Source organism: Anabrus simplex, chromosome 14 (genome assembly GCF_040414725.1).
Source record: "Anabrus simplex isolate iqAnaSimp1 chromosome 14, ASM4041472v1, whole genome shotgun sequence".
Taxonomy (NCBI): Eukaryota; Metazoa; Arthropoda; class Insecta; order Orthoptera; family Tettigoniidae; genus Anabrus; species Anabrus simplex.
The window spans coordinates 48396354-48418359 of NC_090278.1; the positions used below are offsets into that span (position 1 = coordinate 48396354).

Here is a 22006-nt window from a genome sequence, read left to right on the forward strand (position 1 = left end):
TGCATCATATTTTGAGTATTTCTGGAGATTTTGCTGAAATATGTTGTTTTTGCCAGTAAAATAGTACATTTTCGCAGAATTCGCACCAAAATCGCATATTAATACTAATTTCGCATTTTGGGTCACAATTCGCATTTTGTCGCACTTCTATTTATGCGTAAAAGTGATTTTATTTCACATTAGAATTACCGTAGACTTGGATTCAGTACAAGATTCAAAAATTCGCATTTATCGCAAATGCGATTTTTTCAGGTCCTTAATTATAAGTGATAATGAAGTGAAGTTAAGCCGTAAATACCCTACAACGACGACAACAGTACAACAAGCAAGAAATACTACTAATTTAACTTTCTAAATCCTGCGTCATTATATACAAATTCACACACAACTTAAGCATTTCCAGTACTTAATGCTACGAATTACAATACTACAGAATGAACGTACTATAAGCTTAACACTACAAGTAATAATAGAGTAAAGTTTAAAACATACTACCCAATGACTATAACAACTCTAGTATGAAAAGCAATTCCATGGAAAAAAAAAAAATATCCTCTTCATAAACCATGTGTTCTTTATTATCAGGTTATTTCTGACACAAAAGTCCAACAGTTTCTCTGATTTTGATTTCTATCGCTATTCCCATGTGGGCCCAGAACATTCTCATATCCCATTCTATCAGTCCCCACATGGGCATTCAGATCTCCCATTATCATGATCCCATCTCCAGAAATATGTGTTTCCAGTTCATTGAGGAACTCTTCTTTATCTTCCACGCTACATCCTGTCTGTGGAGCATACACTTGTATTATCTTCAGTAGTTCCTTATTTACTGTATGTGCATTATTATAATTCTTTCATTTACACACTCAGCTTCAGCTATTGGTTCAACATTCTGATTCACTACAAATCCTACTCCATTTCTATTTGCTTTACTGTTACCCATCCAGTACAAGGAGTACCCCTTTCTTAGTTTCTTCATTCCTTTCCCTTTCCATTTTACTTCACTTAATTCCAGGATGTCAAGTTTTCATCTCTCCACTAGGTCAATCAATTCATTTTCCTTCCCATTCATTGTTAGAATATTTATTGTTCCAAATCGGGTTTTGTTCTCTGATCGAACACTTGCACGAACATCAGTATTGACTGATGAGGTCTGTAAAAGATGGTTTCCCACTATTACCTGGGTACTGTAGTTCAAATGTTGAGATAACCTTTTTATTCTGATTTCATGTGCCAAGAAAACTGCATCGAAGTGCACTCATAAATCGCTTGGCTCTGCCACTGCCTTCCAGATTCACACTGTTCGTATCTCTCATGAGAGTTACCAATGTGCTAGCTAAGATATTTTCAGGAAAAGTTTGAAGAAACGCAAGTCTTATCACGTTAAATTTTTAGCATGGTGGTAACTAACAAGTGTGTATATATATATATATTTTGCTAGTGGCTTTACGTCACACCGACACAGATAGGTCTTATGGCGAAGATGTGATAGGAAAGGCCTAGGAGTTGAAAGGAAGCGGCCGTAGCCTTAATGAAAGTACAGCCCCAGCATTTGTCTCATGTAAAAATGGGAAACCACGGAAAACCATCTTCAGGGCTGCCGACAGTGTCTAACCCACTATCTCCCGGATGCAAGCTCACAGCCGCACACCCCTAACTGCACGGCCAACTCACCGGTAAGTATATATTTAACAGTGGTGATGTAACCAGGCCTCAGTCTACATGATGGCGAAAACTTACTAATGGCAGTTTCTGGTGTTATTTTTTGGAATATTTTCTTATTGTGTCTACTTTACTAGCCGTGTTAACAATACAAATTCTAAGCTGAGGAACATTTTCTGAACCAGGAGAAAAGTTTTTTAAAAAGTCTGCTTACAATGAAGTAAATGCAGTATTGTACAATTATTATGCAATCCTGTAGTATGCATATAAATTGTAAGACTCATGCACTGTTGAACCGTGGACTGCCCAATGATGCCAATCTGATGTTCTCAGGTCACAGAGGCGTCAAGAGAAATGAAAAATCTAACGAACTTGACCAACAGAGATCAACATCACGTTCACTAGAATCCAAGGTGTGATGATTTAAATCAGTTGATTTTATAATAAATCTATGACTAAAATCAGTTGACTTATTTTCATCTTATTACATGCTGTCCATTGTTCAAATTCATACAAATTAAACTACTTAAAATCAGTTTGCTTTCTTGTAGTAGAACCTCATTAAGATGTTTCTGTAGGGGACGAGGAAAAAAAGAATGTGTTAAGTGAGAAAACATACTACTGAATACATGAATAAAAACTATCCAACATGGATATGGAAACACTAGATATGATTTTTTCCGATACGATGGCATTTTACTTCATGTATCCGCAGATACAGTGAAAACTATATCTACAGTTTCTAAAGATCAGGGGAGAATATTCAAAGGTGTGAAAAACACGAGAGAACAAATGTGAAAACATTTTCTGCTAGGGAATATAAAACAACACTAGTGCACAGAAAGGTGTGGAAAAAAAACACCAAACAAATATGAATGTGCACAGAGGCCATAAAAATATCAAAGTATTATTGCAGATCACACTCTTTCTAAAACAAACGATAGTAGAAGCCTTCTATTTTAGATCAGTGGATTATTAAAGATCAATATCTGGTCACATTCTTAGACAATGAATTGGAGGTTACACTCTACCTCAACCATGAGCGACTGCGATTTTGGCCGCCATTTTGAATGAACAAAATTTCACCTTTCACCATTCACGCTACCTCTAGTGCTTAAAGATGCGGGTGCCAATCTACTTTCTGATATATTTTAATTTTGTCTTCATTAGTAAGAAATTTCATGACTTTTTTCGAATCCTTAACTAGGCTGTCACAACACAAATATGCACCACACTAGTCAACTTTGCATGATTATGTTCCTAATCCAGATGCAGGCTATCAGGCAACAAATATTTACCACGGTACTCTTCACTGTGCCACTCAACCAAAATAAATTTCTAATTTTTGAATGGAATGCAAAACATAAGCACAAACAGACTCACTGTGTTATTCAGCAATCTCACTAATAACTGGTAAGCAAAACTGAACATTCCTGAGGCTAACGGCTTGCTTCCCGAAGTTGCAACTTATCCTGTGGAATTCGGGAATTCAAGGTCTTTTCCTGTTATCACACAACTGTGGCGAGGGCTCTTTCTTACCTGAGTTGGAAATCATGTTCCTTTTACTAGGGATGACAAATAGCAGTTCCAAGGCTAGGAAAAATGTGATCATAGTAACAGATAACAGAGAAAATTCGCAACGTGATAAGGGAGGTATTTTTATATGGATTTAATAAGATGAGGGTCGGGCTTAGAATTTACGATGTGCTAAGCAGGAAAACGTATTAATGAAGAATGCATTAATGAGGTTTCACTGTATATATTCATTTTCAAAAGACTTCAGTTCACGAACCGTGAATGACCTGAATTTTTACAATTAGACGATCATCATCATTTTACAATTCCAGTTTCCCGGGTACTGTTGGCGAGCCTCTTCCATGCTGTCTTCTTTGAGATACATTCTGTTGTTAATGACGTCCTCCAGTGTCCTTCCCCGATCTGCAATGTCCTTTACGATGTCCATCCAGTGGGTTCTTGGTCTTCCCACCACCCGTTTTCCTGTCACATGTCTCTCCAAATTAATATATGCTGTCCTTCTTGGCTCCATCCTCATTACATGCCCAAACCACCTCAGTCCGGACATGATGACCCAATCTAACAACGATGTCTCAATTTCAGCTTCCTTCCTAACCATATCATTCCTTAACTTGTCCAATTTGGTTTTTTGAATTGTGGACCTAAGGAACTTCATCTCGGATGCCTGCAACCTTGATGAGTCTTTCTTAGTGAGGGTGCAGGTTTCTATATCATAGGTTAAGAATGGTATGAAGTACTGACTGGATATCACCAGCTTTGATTTTGTTGGTACTTTGGGATCCCAGAGGAGTGTTTGTATTTGCTGGTAAAAGTGAGAACTCTTCTGCAATCTATTTTCCACCTCCTTTGTGGCTAGTGTATCTTGAGATATTACACTGCCAAGTATGTAAAGCTTTCCACACTTTTTTTTTCTTTGCTAGTTGCTTTACGTCGCACCAACACAGATAGGTCTTATGGCGACAATGGGACAGGAAAGGCCTAGGAATGGGAAGGAATCGGCCGTGGCCTTAATTAAGGTACAGCCCCAGCATTTGCCTGGTGTGAAAGTAGGAAACCACGGAAAACCATTTTCAGGGCTGCCAACAGTGGGGTTCGAACCCACTATCTCCCGGATGCAAGCTCACAGCGGCGCGCTCCTAACCGCACGGCCAACTCGCCCGGTCTTTCCACACTTTCTAGTGGATGGTGTCCTAGGATGATGTTCGCTGGCCGTCCTCTGTTTATTGTCATCACTATTGTTTTGAGTTCGCTCGAGATTGAACTCCTGGAACTGAACCTTCCATTCATTGAGTCCCGACTGTACTTCTTCCTCAGTTTCTCCCCAGATCACAACATCATCCGCGAAGCCAATGCATTTAGTTCACCAGAGGTTTTCTTGACGTTCTTCATTATGTCATCCATGATGGTGATAAACAATAATGGGGATAGTGCACTGCCTTGCTGGACTCCACTTTCGGTCTTGAACCAGGATGAATGTCTGTCACCCAATCGCACACAGCTGGTACAGTTCTCCTGCATCTGAACTTTCCTCACCAGTCCCTCTGGCACATTCCTTTTTCTCAGGCATTCCCATATCTTCTCTCTTGCAATGCTGTCATATGTCTTCTCAATATCAAGGAAAACCATAAACAGATCTTTGCCTTTTTCCCAATATTTTTCCATTAACATTTGGACACTGAAGATTAGGTCTGTTGTGGACCTGTTAGGCCTGAAGCCATACTGTTCCTCTTCAAACTGTGGCTCTAAGATGACTCACAATCTGCTCTCTAGGAATATTAAAAATATTAAAATAAATATTAAAATGATTTTACAGAAAGGAAGCACTATCAGTCTTACTAACAAATGGCGTATAACTTTTATACCAAGTTTATACACAGTTTATGTGTAATTTGTTACTAATAAACCGTGTATAAGCTTCCTGCACATACATCTGTTGTAGTTATTCACTGAAAAATGAAATAAAAATGGCGCATGGCTTTTAGTGCCGGGAATGTCCGAGGACATGTTCGGCTCGCCAGGCACAGGTCTTTTAATTTGACTCCCGTAGGTGACCTGCGCTTTGTGATGAGGATTAAATGATGATGAAGACAACACATACACCCAGTTCCCATACCACTGAAATTAACCAATGATGATTAAAATTCCTGACCCTGCTGGGCTAAATAAACTTGTCCATACTGTAGCTAGTGTTTCAAAGACTTTCAAAAGTGAAGATAAAAGTATCAGTATTTAGATGGTATTTGTATTAGTGCCATCTGGTGTCCACTTACAATTCTATGGCAGAAGAACGACACCTTTTGTCAGAAAAACGATCGCACTTGACGAAACAATGCGCCATCTTCCAGAAAGACGGTCTGCAGTTCTAGGGTTAATATTCTTAAATATTCTGTGTCATAATAAGATTGAACTAATGTGGATGTAAATTGAGGTCAATTGCAAGCAGTGATTAAATTGGAAGTGATGGCACTAGTTTGAAAGGCCTAGTTATGGCATGCAACTGGGGTAAAAATATTATGCATAACTTATGAAACATTTCACTTACAACAATTAACTAAATCCTGAACACAAAAACCGACTACAAAATTAGTAATGCTAAATTACTAAATATTAATGAGAAAGAAACTTGCAATAATAATAAGCTAATTCACTAACACATAAAAAAATAAAAAACATCAAAATAATGTAGCGAGGGTTGTTCCTGCAGCTGATTTAAATACAGGAGTATTGATTAAGAATTGAAACAACTGCTTTTGGAGGTGAAAAATGAAGCCAACATTTCTAGGGCTACGAAAAACGTGATCGTACCAAGCGGTAATAGCTAAAATTCGTGACGCAATAAGCGAGGTATCTTTGTATACACTTAATATGATGAGAATTGGGACTTCAAACTTATGATGTGCTAGACGGGAAAATGTGTTAATGAGGAATGCACTAACGAGGTTTCACTGTTGTTACGAATCAGCTATCTACTAAGGGACTATCTCTAAAAATTAAGCAGTCAGATAAGTTACTCTGTTGTCCGAACTAGTGAAAAATAAAAAGAGGACTTAGATAAACAGGTTGAAAAATTCTGCTGTGCTACAAACAGTTCCTGCAGCTCCATTAATCAATTTAGAATTCAGAAGATCGTAAGCATGTTGTGACCTGGCTACACTCCTCCATCATCTGCTGCAGCAGCTGGACCCCTTCTTGAAGAAATTTATCAAAATGAGAGAGATAAGCTTCTTATGGATTTATTTGGGAATGAAGCTTGTATGAGCATAGATGGAGGGTTAAATGTGCATAATGAGCCCACTGTGTGTGTTACAGTGACCAGTGACAACAGTGACGTACAATCCAAACTGGTTAGGATATTTTTGTGGGGACTGAAAAAAAAGTCATAAAGGTAGGGAATGTGCTAAAAAGTAAAAAAACAAAAACAATTACTCTCTTAAATTTAAGGTTAGGTTTGAACATAAAAATAATTACGATGTAAACAAAGAAACAGGTGTTTAAACTATAATTAATGAAATAAGAAATAATACATTTTAAAACAACAATCAACCACAAGTAGTTTTGAATTCTCCAATTTAATAAAATAAAGCACATTAAATACAAATGCATCCAACATGATGGCAAAATACCTTTATTTTATTTTTATCTTCCATTGTAACTTGGTCACCGGTGTACTGTTCGTAGTAAGTTTACGGATAACATGTACCGCGTAAATTAGACCTACATCGACTTTTAAAGGTTATGTTAAACCCGAGAATATGGTTTTGAATGTAAGTATTGATTCCCATGTTCTCGAATGCATTATATTCAATACTGCCCATCACTAATCACAATCAAATTGGAAAGAGAAAAAATATCATTTAACACTTCCGAAATTACAGTTATTTGTGACATCAAACGAGCTACTGTTGTGCGATCCAAACAAATACATGCCCATATCAAAGACTGGCTTGAGACTGACGCTCCCTCCAGCTGTAGGCCGACACGCTAGGGCCTTGAAATTAAGTTCTCTACCAAATCCTCACCCAGGCCAGTCGCTGCTGGCACATCGTGCGTGCAATGTGGCCAGGAATGCTACTTTAAATTTCTTGTGGTGGGAATTACGAACGTACTAAGGAGTGACGTAAATGTGCTATCCGTGTTTCTTTAGCGTGTATTTAATAGAACATGGATTGATACTTTGGAATAATGATGTAATAACCAGGGAAACGCACTAGAGAGGGATGTCTTAACCAGTTTCAACTGTACATCTGTTCAACGCAGTTGATACATATGGGCACACACAAGCACACAAGCGTGTGTGCAACTACTTAATTGAACTTGCAATAAATTCAGTGAAAAATTGTGCGAGAGAATTAAGGTATACAGTGGAACCTCGATTCTCCATTTCTCGAGGGACCAAAAAAAAAAAAAAAATACAACACTGACAAACGGAAAATCCGGGAACAAATGAACCATCAACAATTTGGCTAAACATCACAAAAATGAAATATGTATACTTATAATGTTACAAACACCCTTAAACCAAACCAAACCAAACTACAGCCGCAATGGGCCTTCTGCCTACCAAGAGACCACTGCTCCGCCCGAAAATCTGCAGATTACGAGGTGACACATGGTCAGTGTGACGGATCCTCTCGGTCGTTACTCATATCTACGTGAAAATGCCTGACCTGGCCAGGAATCGAACCTGGGCCCTCCTGGTGAGAAGCAGGCGAGATTAAATTAATTACCGGTACACCACTTAAAAATCTTGAAACTTTACATTCAGTTTTACCGGGGAAACTTCGTCAGTTTCCTTTGGAAACTTCTTTCAGTTCGGTTACTTTGATCAGCCAAACTCTTCAAAAAATCTAATACCTGAAACGTCAAGCTAAGCAACAATTGACCACAAGTAGTTTTTAATTCTCTAATCTAATAAAATAAAGCACATTAGATAGAAACGCGTCCATTGTAACTTGATCACCAGTATACTGTTCGTAGTAAGTTTACGGATATCACGTACTGCATAAATTAGACCTACATCGACTTTTAAAGGTTATGTTGAAGCCGAGAACATGGTTTTGAATGTAAGTATTGATTCCCATGTTCTCGAATGCATTATATTCAATCCTGCCCATCACTAATCACAATCAAATTGGAAAGAGAAAAAATATCATTTGACTTATAATCACAGCAATAGAACCAGCTTTTGGGTGGTTAGGCCGTGTGCATTATGCAGAGTTTCGTCCAGACGTGCCATTTGGACTCATCAGCTGGAATGGCACGCCCCTCCAGGACTCTGCTTAGCAGTGGCAGACCAAACTGTGTGGCCCCGCCGTGTTAGCAAATCAAGTTTGCTAACCTGCTAAAGGAGAAATGACTTCTCCTTTTTTGATATCATTTGACTCTTCCGAAATCATAGTTATTCACGACCTTGAGCTCAGCTGGAAAGTGCGCTCGCTGTACAAGTCCGTACGAGTGCGAAATGATACAAAGTTTTTAAATGTGACAAGCGCATATAAAACGACTGCGGTTTTTATATCATTTTAACACAAAAACGTGAAATTCCCAGTCTTATATTAGGACCAAAACAGTAATTCGCAATCCCAAAACCTCCCATGGCTTTATGTAAGTAAGGTGCAACATCTGTTCTGGTCTCGATAACATAATCGTAAGTAAAATTCTTTCAAGAATAAAATTACTGTGTCCACCTATTCAATACAATTATATTTTGTAGTGATTAAATCCTACATGAATTATAAACACTAGTAGGAACATGTTTCGCACTAATTTTGGGCATCTTCAGCCTAATACTAATCTTAAGGTCAAGTCTTAAATCTGTTAAACATTGGAGCTTAATACTAAATACAATGGTCTTATGCTGAAAATATTTTTACAAAAGTTGATATTTACATAGTTTACAATATGTACATTAATTAAAAGCCAGAATTTGTGAACAAGGAAGTAACTAAATAATTTTATTTCACAATGACTAGATAACTTCCAAAATGTAATATGGATTTCTCCTACTGTACGGATGTAAGTTTATGCAAATGTGTTCATATTGACTAGATCACAGCGTGAATTGGGGTTTCAGCAACTGTATGGACGAACATTAGGTTGAAGGTTTTACAGTTGGTTCGTTCGAAGGAGGCTAGGGTCACCTATGTCGTAAGTATATTGTTACCAAACCAGAACCGTGGTATAAAGCCGATCATGTTGGGTTTGAATATTCCTTTAGAAAGAAGCATGGTAATATTTTATAGGGTAAATCATGTATGTTGGAAACATATTGTTCATTAGTGCTCATCTGATAAATTTTTTTTGGAATATTGTGCCATTCTTGATATGATAGCAACAATATGTAATATGAACGAATAATACGGGAAAACGTAGTTTCCGGGAACGTATAATCGAGGTTCTACTGTAATGTAAGAAGCTTCTTACAGACAATGCAAGCAATATGGTAAAAATGAATAATGTTATTTGCTTTACGTCCCACTAACTACTCTTTTAAGGTTTTTGGAGACGCCGAGGTGCCGGAATTTAGTCCCGCAGGAGTTCTTTTACGTGCCAGTAAATCTACCGACATGAGGCTGACGTATTTGAGCACCTTCAAATACCACCGGACTGAGCCAGGATCGAACCTGCCAAATTGGGGTCAAAAGGCCAGCGCCTCAACCGTCTGAGCCACTCAGCCTGGCTGGTAAAAATGAGGAGTGCTCTCAAAGAAAGGGAAGATATCCATGTACCTAATTACATATGGCTGCTCTGCTCTGCAACATAGCGAGGGGTACACGGAGAGATGCTCATTCTTTCATCATCATCATCACCCACATTAAGTTCAGGGAGGTAAGAGGTAACTATGACTCCATTTATCTTAGGCAAAATAATTCTGTGGCTTCTCACTGTAGTGCTGTCATACCTGGTAAAGCACTTATAGATCCTTCTAAACTCACTAGTTGGCAAATTTTATATAAATAACGATAGTAATATCTGTGAATGCTCTCCTGAATGGTCATGGGCACCTATTGACACGAATTTTCTTCCAACAAAAATCCCTTTCATGGGTAAGTATGGCCCAACTAGTGTAACTATGAGTGTTTTGTGATCCTTCTTATTGTATTTTGATAAAGTGTTAGTGGACGTTATTGTTAGAGAGACTGACAGATAGGCAGAAAAGAAGATTCAGGTATGCGGTTACTTGAATAAAAGGTCCCGAATGAGACAGTGGAAAGAAGTGACAAGGGAGGAAATCTACATAGTTCTCGGCTTATTTTTGCTTATGGGTATAATTCAGAAGCTAACACTCAAATCGTATTCTAGTAAGGATCCCTTTCTTGAAACCTCAACTTTCCCTCAGACCACAGCACTGGATAGAGTTGAACTAATCTTGAAATTCCTTCATTTAGTTGATTTCTAAGAAGGTAATTTGGCATTTTTCTACTCTGCAAGCAAGGTACCACTTCTTTGTATGTAGATACTACATCTACATGATAAAAACCTACAACCTGTTTTCCAATCATTGACCGAGTCAGGGATGGTATGAAGGAAGCCCCCATCTTGCGGCGAGGATAGGAATTGTGCCGGCTGCCGAAGTCTGTCACATTCCTCTGGGGCAATGATTAATGACTGACAGATGAAATGAAATGATATTGGAGAGTGTTGCTGGAATGAAAGATGACAGGGAAAAGAGGAGTACCCAGAGAAAAACCTGTTCCTCCTCCACTTTGTGCAGCACAAATCTCACATGGAGTGACCGGGATTTGAACCACGGAACCCAGCAGTGAGAGGCCGACGCGCTGCCACCTGAGCAACAGAGGCTGCACTAAATCCGCATGATATGAACTGCATATCCACTTAATTCAAACAAAATTGGACACATCGTTTACAAGTTATAGCAATGTTTGTGACAGCATGTAAAATTGTGATATTTTCCTAAAATTTATTACTGCTGTAGGATAAAACTTAGCCCATTTTTAATACTGGCTTGAAAGGTTAATGAAACTGTATTATGAGATGTACTGTAAGACTGACTAGATGTGCAGATTTTCTTTGGATAATTTATTGTTTCCTTTCCATGCATTCTTTTGAGTGATGAAGACAGCTGGACTGAAATTGGCTTTAAAGAAAAAAAAAAGAAAAAAAAAGAGTAAGAAACATGATTTATCTCAAGAACATTTACAAAATGAATTTATTTCTGAACAACCTGGACCATTACTAAAACAAGAAAAAACACACAACTTGCTCACTTACATTACTGAGGATAACTATGTGATCAGCATCCATGAGGTACTGCAGTTGATGGGTGACGAGGATAACAGTCTTTTCTACCAGTAAGCCAGTAATACAGTCTTCAAACAGATGTTTGCCTACATGTGAGTCAACAGCAGACAAAGGATCATCCAGAAGATAGATATCTGCATCCTTGTACACCGTCCTGGAGAAGCAGAAAGCTTGAGTTAACAAAGGATGAACATTTAGATTACTGATTATAAAATCAATTTATATTTCTTGTAAAATAATCCCTTTACAAAATTGTGTTTAACATGCATTCAGAATTTGCTTCCGGTGCTTTGATAGTAGTATCAAAAAGTCCCCGGAGAGGCTCAGCAAAATGTAAACGTGAAGAGAGTTTGAGACTGTTCCACATGCTGCACGACTGGAGCAACGTGGCTTCTTCAAAGGTAAAAGCACCGGGAGTACATTCTGAATGTCCGGTAGATTGTGGAAAAGGCCAGAGAGTGTCAATGCTGCGATCTTTCTGTGCTCTGTTGATCACAACAAGGCATTTGATTCTATAAGATGGACACCTTTCTGGACCATTCTTCCAGAAATGGTGCGAGGGGCGGGTCTCCCCCACAGCATCTGATGGCACTAGTGGGGAATGCAACATGACGGCTGTTTGAATAAATCCAGCAATGTCGAGAAACTTTAAAGCAGAAGGTGGTACGACGACGAATCAAAAAGTAAGTTACACTCCCAAGTTATGACCATTTAGGAAACTACCTAAATATAGGCAATATGGCTATAACAACATACAATGCAAGTTCACTTTTCCACATAGTCCCCAAGAGACTAAACGTTTCTCAGAATGTCAACCCACTTTTCGATTTCAGATGCGCAGAAATCACCTCCAGCGCTATGTAACCACCTGGAGACAGCTGCTTTCACCTCCTCATCGTTTCGGAATAGTCGTCCATCGAGGTCCTTTTTCAGCTTACCGAACACTTGATAATCACATGGCGCTAAGTCTGGACTGTATGGAGGACGTTGCCATACCTTCCACTTGAATCGCTGCAGCAGTTCGGATGTATGGTGGGCTAGGTGAGGTGTTGCGTTACCGTGCAACAAAATCACACCTGCACTCAATTTTCCCCGCCGATTTTCTTTAATTGCCTTATGCAACTGGTTCAATGTTTGACAATACGAAACCGAGTTGAGTGTTGTGCCTTTCGGCATAAATTCCACGTGCACCACACCCTCCATGTCAAAGAACACTGTCGCCATTACCTTTCCTGCTGAAGGTGACCTTGGCCTTCTTTCATGATGGTGATGTGGTGTGCACCCATTCCATCGATGTTCTCTTTGTTTCGGGGGAGGGGGTGAAGTGGTGGACCCACGTTTCATCCCCTGTTATGATTTGCTGCAGAAACTCGTTGCCCTCCACAGAATATCATTGCAAAAATGCCAGTGACGATTGGAAGCATTGTCCCTTGTGAACATCGGTGAGCAGACGTGGGACCCACCTTTGAAACAGTTTACAAAATCCAAGGTGCTGCTGAACAATGGATAACACACTCCCATACGAAATGTTTAGCATCCTGGCAATTTCCTGCGCCGATTCTCTCTAATGATCTCATCCACATTTGCAACGGCACTGGAAATTGCGGGCCAGCCTTTGTGATATTCGTCCGTGAGATCTGTGCGTCCAGCGTCAAATTGCTCGCACCACTTTACAATACCTGAGTGAGAAATTACACACTCACTATATACAGCAGTGATTTCACGATGAATGTCCGTGCAATTGAGCCATTTATCCCATAGGAATCTGATCGTTGCAAGCACCTCCAATTCGGAGTGAACATCCAGATGACGCACCATTGAGCCTAGCCCGCACTGCACACACAACACGACGGGATACCACAGCAACCTTCCTATCGGACTTGACAGAAGTTACTGTAGCTTGCTCCGCATTGGCCATGGTCACGACACACAGCATGTTCTCGTGGCGAGCTAGTGTAACTTACTTTTCGATTCGCCCTTGTACATGGAAGGGCTGCATTCTTTCAATCACCCTCTTCAATATCTACACTAAGCACACAATGAGAAAAGTGCTCGAAAACTGGGAAGGAGGCACAGATCAGCAACCTTAGACACACAGACGACACACTGACTCTGGCAGCTAGTGGACAGGAATTACGAGTCCTCATGAAGAAGCTGATGTTGATTAGCAGGGAATATAGCCTGGAAGTTAATAGAAGAAAGACCAAGGGGATGATAGTCGACAGACAGAAAGTCAAACAGCCGAGTGTAAGGGAGATAGCTGGTTTCAAGGTCGTCCATGGCCAGGGCAGCCACCATGAAGCTGAGTAGGATATGGAAGGGCCGTACAGTTACAAAGAACACAAGACTGCAACTAGCTCACTACCTCATATTCCCCATTGCAGGAAGACATGTAGCTCAGACCTGAACAATAAAACGGGCAGATAAGACGAAAATGGAGAGCTTCAAGTTGTGGGTTTATCGACGCATTCCCTGAATTTCCTGGACTGAACACTGAACTAATACAGTCCATGCTAGAAGAGCTAGGCTCCCAGACTAGGCTTCTTCTCTAGCAGATCAACCAGGTACTTTGGACACATCACCAGAAGAACAGGCACCCTGGAGAAATTTGTGCTGGAGGAAAGAGTTAATAGTATGAAACCACAAAGTAAGACTCCCAATCAGATGGGTGGACCAGCTGCAGCCTCTGGTGGGGAAATCTTTCCACGAGGCTACCCTAATAGTGACAGACCATCAGATATGGAGAAAGAAAATCAGGACCATAAAAATTTGAATGCCGCCATGTCCTGTCAAGGGTAGAGGACTGAGGAGGATGAGGAGGAGTGACAATGCCATTTTCTTTTTTGTTTCCATATTTTCAGTTTCAACTCGGTCAATTTATAATGGGTAAGCTCTGTTGAAACTAATTTATGAATAAATTAAATTTATAAACTACCTGAAAAAAAGAAAATATACAAGAGAATTATACCTGATGAAGAAACAATTTAACTTTAATGAAGTTAATTAAATTTATTTCTTCATAAATTAGTTTTGACAGCTATAAATATTATAAATATCACTTTTTGTGTAAATGAAGTAAAGATTTTAAAAAAAAATACTCTGTATGCTGAACTGAAGATGCTAGACATTCCTTTTTCTGCTTTCAAACTATGCCAACCTAACCTGTGAAATGTCCAAGTATATACCCTCCCCTATTTTTGAACTTGATGATGAGGAAAATATCTATGTTATAGATGAGTAAATTTGGTATTTCTTAATATCTTTCATGTAAGTAATTCACAAATCACACAAATTAAACATTCTATGAACAATTTAAAAAAAATACAGCAACATCAATGCCAAAAAAAATCCTTTTCATGAAAACATACATAAATTAATGCCTCTACCAAGTTGTCAGCAAAGGTCAAATGCTTACCAAATTTCCTCCCAGCTAAATCCGAGCCTGCCCCTTCGTACCTTCCAGTAAATGATCCATGTATACAGTAGAACCTTGATAATCCAAAATCCTGCCAATTTGAAGCAGCTCTCGTTCCCGAAAACATGAGGTAGTGTTACATGTTATTTAAATTGTTTGATTTGAAATACAGATAATTCGTATTCAAAGAACAATGTTAGTCCCATTTCTGAAATTCAGACTTTTAACACATTGGAGACGCCGCTCGTAGAAACTATAGGCGCACTATTTCATTGCTGCTGACGGAGCTCAGAGAATCGACGGGTACGTTTTCACTATAGGTAAAAAGTAGTAACTGCCATTTCAGCGAGCTGTGACTTCACTAGGATACTGCTGAATCCTTCTATAAGCATAAAATGTACTAGTTACGAGCACTAGTCGAGAGCTCCTTTCAAGGCATTGATAACACAGCCACGTTCCTACATAACCTGAGGTTGCATTGACTCTCAGCTGTGAAATGAGCAGGAAAGTATGTACGGTACATGCCGACAGGAAGAGTGTGTTTGAGAGGCAGGCCTGTTTGTGTAATTCTTGTGAGTGCAAGTGTACGAAATTTCGACAACGAATCCATAATGGATGTTCTTAGGGAAGACACGAGTTCTGAAAATAAGGATGAGGATAACAATTACACACTAAGTAAACATGATGATTCTGGTGGTTCAGGCAAGTAAATGTAGATAATGAGCTAATTTCAAACTGGTGTGAAGCGTAACGTAGTTTTATATTACTTCCTGAAGTGGGTTCTGCAATACTGTTTTATACTGCTTCCTAAAAATGTGGGTGTTTCCTGTGTACAGATGATAACCTGCAGCAACTCGATGCAACTCCATTGTCAAACAATGAACAGTGGGAAAGCAAATTCCTGGTTGTAAACTAGGATACTGGTGCCAATTGACCAGTTAGGTTAGAATCTGTATTAGTGTGTTTCAGTAGATGTGTCCACAATATTAAACAGATTTTGAAATATTAACCGAACTGGCATCCATAGCTGCACCAGATTTCTTTTTTCATTTGCAAAACTTATTATGTTCATAAATTTATATTTAAAAACTGCTGCACAATTATGATAATTAAAACTCATTTTTGTGTAGAAGAAAGAGATCTTTCTAAATATTCTAAAAGTTTTTATAGTCATGGCTTACCCTAGCATTGAAAAAATTTCAAAAACCATTAAAAATCCTGCAATTATTGGAGGGTAGCACATTCAAATATGGTTGTCTCCAATGCGTTAATTTCATTTTTAAAAAGTAGTATTTTTCAGAGTAATTTAAATTTAAAATTTATCCGAGTCATCATAGTACGAGTCTTCCGGAATTTGCTGGGGTAGATTTCCGTACTTTCACTCACTTTGGTGTGTCTACAGAGTACTTCATATTTGCTAAGTTTGAGTAAAATTGTAATTTTTTTGTTTTCAGCGTTTTAAGGAACACCATAATATCACGTAGCAGGCAGTGTGCGGAGAAGCAGAATCCGTGATCACTGGCGATGCCGACAGTTGGAGAAAAAACGTGGCTCATATAATCAATTCGTACACACCGAACAATATTGTCGATGCAAGTGATAAATATCATTATTGATCCGTATTGAAGATACTATATGTAGGATGCTAAAGAGTTTATTATGTCACCTATTCAATACATTAGAAATTTTAAACATTTAGGAATTTATTATTTTTCATATGAGACATGTTTCGCCCTTCTTTGAGGGCATCATCAGTTATAGTACTACCTCAAGGCATAAATCAGGTACCTGATTTGTAATTAAATTGTAAATACTAAGATACAAAATTGACATTTTACAGTGGGAAAATCAAGGGAAAAACAATGTTCAGTGATGATATAGATAACAATATATCAGCCGTTGGCTGTAAATTATCAATTGTGAAGGATAACAGCGTCAAATTGTTAGGGTATGCCCTACAAAGGATGACTTACATTAACATGGGGCAGTATAAGGGAAAGTAAGTGACTTATACTATTAGATAAGACCACAGGGTATTTGACAGTGCCCAGCAGCAGTGGTCCATATGAAGTATTGACGTTATATTATCAGAAATGCTGGTAACTGTTACTAAATTTCATTAAGAAACAGTGTTGATTGAGAAAACAATGTTCATTAATAAATGGAGTTTAAAGAGCACTGTTTAACCTCAAATGACAGGTGTGAATCACAATCAGGGGTTATGTACCGTGAAATATGTAATTTGTATTATCATGTTGAGACGATGCCGGAAAGAAAGGTTAGTCCGACGGCCTCTCTGTGGGTCACCCCCTGCTAAATTGCAGCAATTCGTTTGACATGCATGGGGGGATAATCATAAAATAAGGTTTCGCTTTGCGAGAGACTTGTTTCTTGAGACTGACAAAGTGACAGTCCGGTAACTGTCAACTTGAATACAATTCTTGGCAATCGATATATTTTATTATATGCATGGGGTAATTTCCATGGAATTATAGGTCACTTCGACTACATACATATCATAATTACGTGTCCCGATCGTCTGAGAGCTGTCACATACATCAACAGGGAGAGATTCACTTATATTTACTGCCAAGTACACACACATAATAGTGAAAACTAAAAAGTAGGTTTGTATGGGATTTTTATATATATATAAATAATCGCATAGGTTTTCGGCAACTATCAGATTGGTAAAGGCAAGTGGTTGTGATCATCGTTTAAAGAGGACTGGGGAAGAAGAGCCGTGGCCATAATAACAGCCCTAGTACTTGCCTGGTGTAAAAATAGGGAAACTATGGAAACCAATCTTCACGGCTGCCGATGATGCGTTTCGAATCTACGATCTCCAGAATGCAAGCTACATACATATGGCCCGTACAACACACTCGTTACACATTACTATTGCTTCATCTTCTCTTTGTCAAAGCCACTGTATTTATGAGTAAATTACACTCTCTGTAACAACGCTATAATGAAAGCTACACTTCCCCATACGGTGGCGTATCGCTTTAGTGTCAATAATATTATGATTTAATTTGCACCGAAAGCGATACTCTTATCTGTGGGCAAGTCATGCTCAGCCATATTTGAGTAATGTGTAGGAAGATAAACAGCTGACTGGTGTTCGGCGCGCGCACCGACGAATTTCATTGGTTGCGACAAGCAAAGAGTTGCATGAAAGATACTTCTGTCTCCATTTTCAAATCAAAATTGAAACTTTAAGGGATGTCTAGTTAAGCATCGACTGAACATTGTTTATGCAATGGAAGATCGTGAATGATTTAGACGTTGTTTAGGTAGACGATGTCTAAGGCTTAAAACTAGTCATCGTTCCTGCAATCGGCCCTAAATATTTAAAATTTCTAATGTATTGAATAGGTGACATAATAAACTCTTTGGGCCGATGACCTTCGATGTTAGGCCCCTTAAAACAACAAGCATCATCATAATAAACTCTTTAGCATCCTACAATATTCTCAATGCCGATGAAACTACATTTTTTTTTTTTTTTTATGTCAAACCCAAACGGACTTATGGTTTTAAAGGAGAGAAGAGCCAGCCGGGAAATCGTACAAGGATGGAGGGTCATTGTACTGTGCTGCAATACACACGGAAGTAAGACACTTCCTTCCCTCATCATGGGGAAGTTCGATAAGCCACGAAGTTTTAAGAGCGTCGGGCACTTTACGTGCAAGGCATCTAAAAAATGCAAACAGTACAGAAATCCAAGATATAGAGCATTTGCACAGAGGAGCCAGCATAATTTGTCATCATCTTTGAATCATGTTATTTTTCTTGCATGAGGTTATGTTTGCCACAGATTTATCCAAGTGCATTATTTGATCATGTAAATGCATCTTGTTGGATACATTTTGGAAATAGCTTTTTCCATGGCATTTGAAAGGTTTAAACTGTGAATCAAGGTGGTTGCATGCATTAATGGGTCTTAGAATACTTTGTGACACAGCAAGGGTTGGAAAACCAAATTACTAGAGAAGTACCATGGCGGGAAATCATACAAGGATAGAGTCACTGTACTGTGTTCTAATGCAGACGAAAGTGAGAGACTTTCTCCACTCATCATAGGAAAGTTTGATAAGCCATGGTTTTAAGGGCATCGGGTACTTTGCGTGCAAGTACAGGACATCTAAAATGCATACAGTACAATAATCCACAGAATAACGGACTTGCACTGGGAAGCCAGCGTAAAACCTCGTCTTTGAATCGTGTGTTTTTCTTTCATTGCATGAGGTTATGTTTGTCAACAAGTTATCCAAGTGCATTATTTGAATACTGTAAATGCACTTTGTTGGATACATTTTGGAAATAGTCTTTTCCATGGCATTTGAAAGGTTTAAATTGTGAATCAATGTTAATTGCACACAATAACAGGTCTTGGAATATTTTGTGATGCAGCAAGGGTTGGCATTTCTGAATTACGAGTTGGCGGTTAATTCAAAATCCCATAATTCAATGTCTGATTTTTGTGTCCCAACGACTTTGAATTAACGAGGTTTTACTGTACCATGAACAACAAAGTCGCAGCCTTGTTTAACCACTGCAATTACTTTGAGCTAAGGACTCATTATACCATCGATTCCAACTATGCTTCGACTGTCAACATAAATGTCTTTGACTGTCTGTAGCAGATGTTAGACATTTCAGGAGGAACTAATTATTTCTACTGTCACACCTCACACCTTTAAAAGCTCAATATTATAACTGAAAAGATGTACTGGATATAATAATGTAAGCAAGTTTTATTAGTAAAGTTAGTACAGTATAGAGAGAATTCATAACTAAAAAATTTACTCGCTATAGTGGATTGCCACTATATCTAATTTTTCATAAAATTTGGGGGGGGGGGGGGGGAGGAAGGGGGTCCCACACACTTTAAAATCGGTATAAAACGGCAATCAGTTCATTCAAACCATGTGTTTTCGCAGACGATTTCCCCACTATAGCATAATCATTAGTTATTTTTTTAAATTCTGATACTATGTAAATGTGGATGTTCAATTTAATTCTTAAAAATTGTAATAGTATCACTCCAGAGGCTCCTGTGGCAAAGTTTTCAGTTTTCTTACTCAAACAGTATCAGCTAACTTAGCTTAAGTGTACACATATCATGAAAACATACTTCAAGCCCCAGTGGAGTAATGATAAATCAAATCAAACCCCATGGCGCAAGAGGCCCGAAAGATCTTGGCCTACCAAGCAACCGCTGCTAAGCCTGAAAGTCTGCAGATTATGAGGTATCGTGTGGTCGGCACAAGGAATCCTTTCGGCCGTTATTCTTGGCTTCTTAGACCACGATAATGATAATCATTTCACAATAAATTTACATGGAAACAGCCTTTCCAAAATTTAACCAAACATGAGAAAATATAAACTAATCTCTTAAACAAATGATGCACTTTGCCATATCTTGAGGTGTATCACACATTCTTACTTAATTTCAGTACAGCATCATCATCATCATCGGTTTGCCCTACTAGCGAGCCGGGTAGGGTGTTTGGAAATAAGCATCTTCCAAAGTTGCCTATTCAAAAACATTTCGTTGTCCAAGACAGATTCCCAATTCCAACCTCTTCTCTCCATGTCTTCCCTCAGTCGGTTCATCCATCTTCTTCTTGGTCTTCCAGCTGGTCTTCAACCTGTTATACTCTTTTCCAAATAAGCACATGGTAACCTTGTGCTATTCATTCGTTTAACATGCCCAAACCATTAAAGCCTAGATGACCTAAGTCTTTCCTCCATCGATTCATTTAGACCTAGGTTAGATCGGATCCCATCATTTTTCACATTTCAGTACACAGAATTCAAATTAAGCGATCGTTTATTTCACCCTTAACAACTGCTATTCTCCACATTATTTACGCATTTATTAGGAAAACACATTCTCACTTTACAAAGAAAATTTAATGTCCTCCTATTCAATATACATACATATCTCCATCTATAGATGGAATATTAGTCATACAAGTTTCAACTCATTTGAGCCATCATCAGTGAATTTTTTTTTTTTTTACATAACTGATGCTAAAAAATGTTAAAACACAATGAAGAAAAGGATGAAAACAAATGAGACATGATGGAATTAAAACAATGGTCAGGTTGTGGACCTCTTAGTCTAAACGTGCAGTGTATTACAATTAAAAAACGAGGACAAATTCACTGTGCTAAAATTTAAAATGACAGTCTGTCTTCATTGAGTCACAATCACAAATAGTCAAGAGGGCAGCGAAAAACTGAGAAACTAGTTTCTCACATTTTTCCTAGCCCTGAAAACGTTATTTGTCATCCCTTATGAAGGAGCGTGATTTCCAACTCGGGTAAGAAAGAACCCTCGCTACAGCTGCATGATAATGGGAAAAGGCCTTCAATTCCTGAACTTCACAGGATAAGTTGCATCTTCGGGAAGCAAGCAGAAAACTAGTTAAGCGTGCAGAGGTAGCGTGAATGTTTAAACGTGCACCTTCGAGTTTCGACTAGATCGTTTGAGTTGATCCAATTTAAGATTTGTTGCTTTCAAAATGGCGGCCAAAATCACAGTCGTACATGGTCGAGTGTAACCTCGAATTCATTACCTAAGAGTGTGATCAGAAAATAATGTTTAAAAACCCACTGGTCTGAAATATAAATAAAAGGCTTCTACTACCATTCGTTTTATAAAGAGTGTGATCTGCAATAATACTTGACATTTTCATGGCCCCCCCCATGCAAATGTTTTCATATTTTTGTTGTCTAGTGTTTTTCACACCTTTCAATGCACTGTTATTTTATAATACCCAGCAGAAAAGGTTTTGCATATTTGTTCTCTCATATTTTTCACGCCTTTTAATATTCTCCTCTCATCTGTAGAAATGATATCGTTTTTCCTGTAACTGCAAACACACAACATTAAAATGCTGTCATGTCGGAAAAAATGGTATCTAGTGTTTCCATATCTATGTTGGATAGTTTATAGTTTTCATTGGTGTATTTGGTAATATGTTTTCTCGCTTAATACGTTCTTATTACTCGTGCCTTGCAGAAACGTCTTAATGAGGTTTTTATATAGTTTAATACAGAACGACCCAGGCGACTGGAGTGGGACATTGATGATGACTATAGGAATTTTCAAGG

General features: G+C 38.5%; 1 protein-coding gene across 4 annotated transcripts in view; it reads right to left on the reverse strand.

The window, feature by feature from the left end:
* LOC136885551 (ATP-binding cassette subfamily C member 4) overlaps nt 1–22006 on the reverse strand; it is a 403879-nt gene that overhangs the window by 126238 nt on the left and 255635 nt on the right. For all 4 annotated transcript variants that reach the window (XM_067158182.2, XM_067158180.2, XM_068230366.1 and 1 more), the window contains one exon: nt 11434–11617. In XM_067158182.2, coding sequence (XP_067014283.1) covers nt 11434–11617 — 184 coding nt within the window. The remainder of the gene's footprint in view (nt 1–11433; nt 11618–22006) is intronic.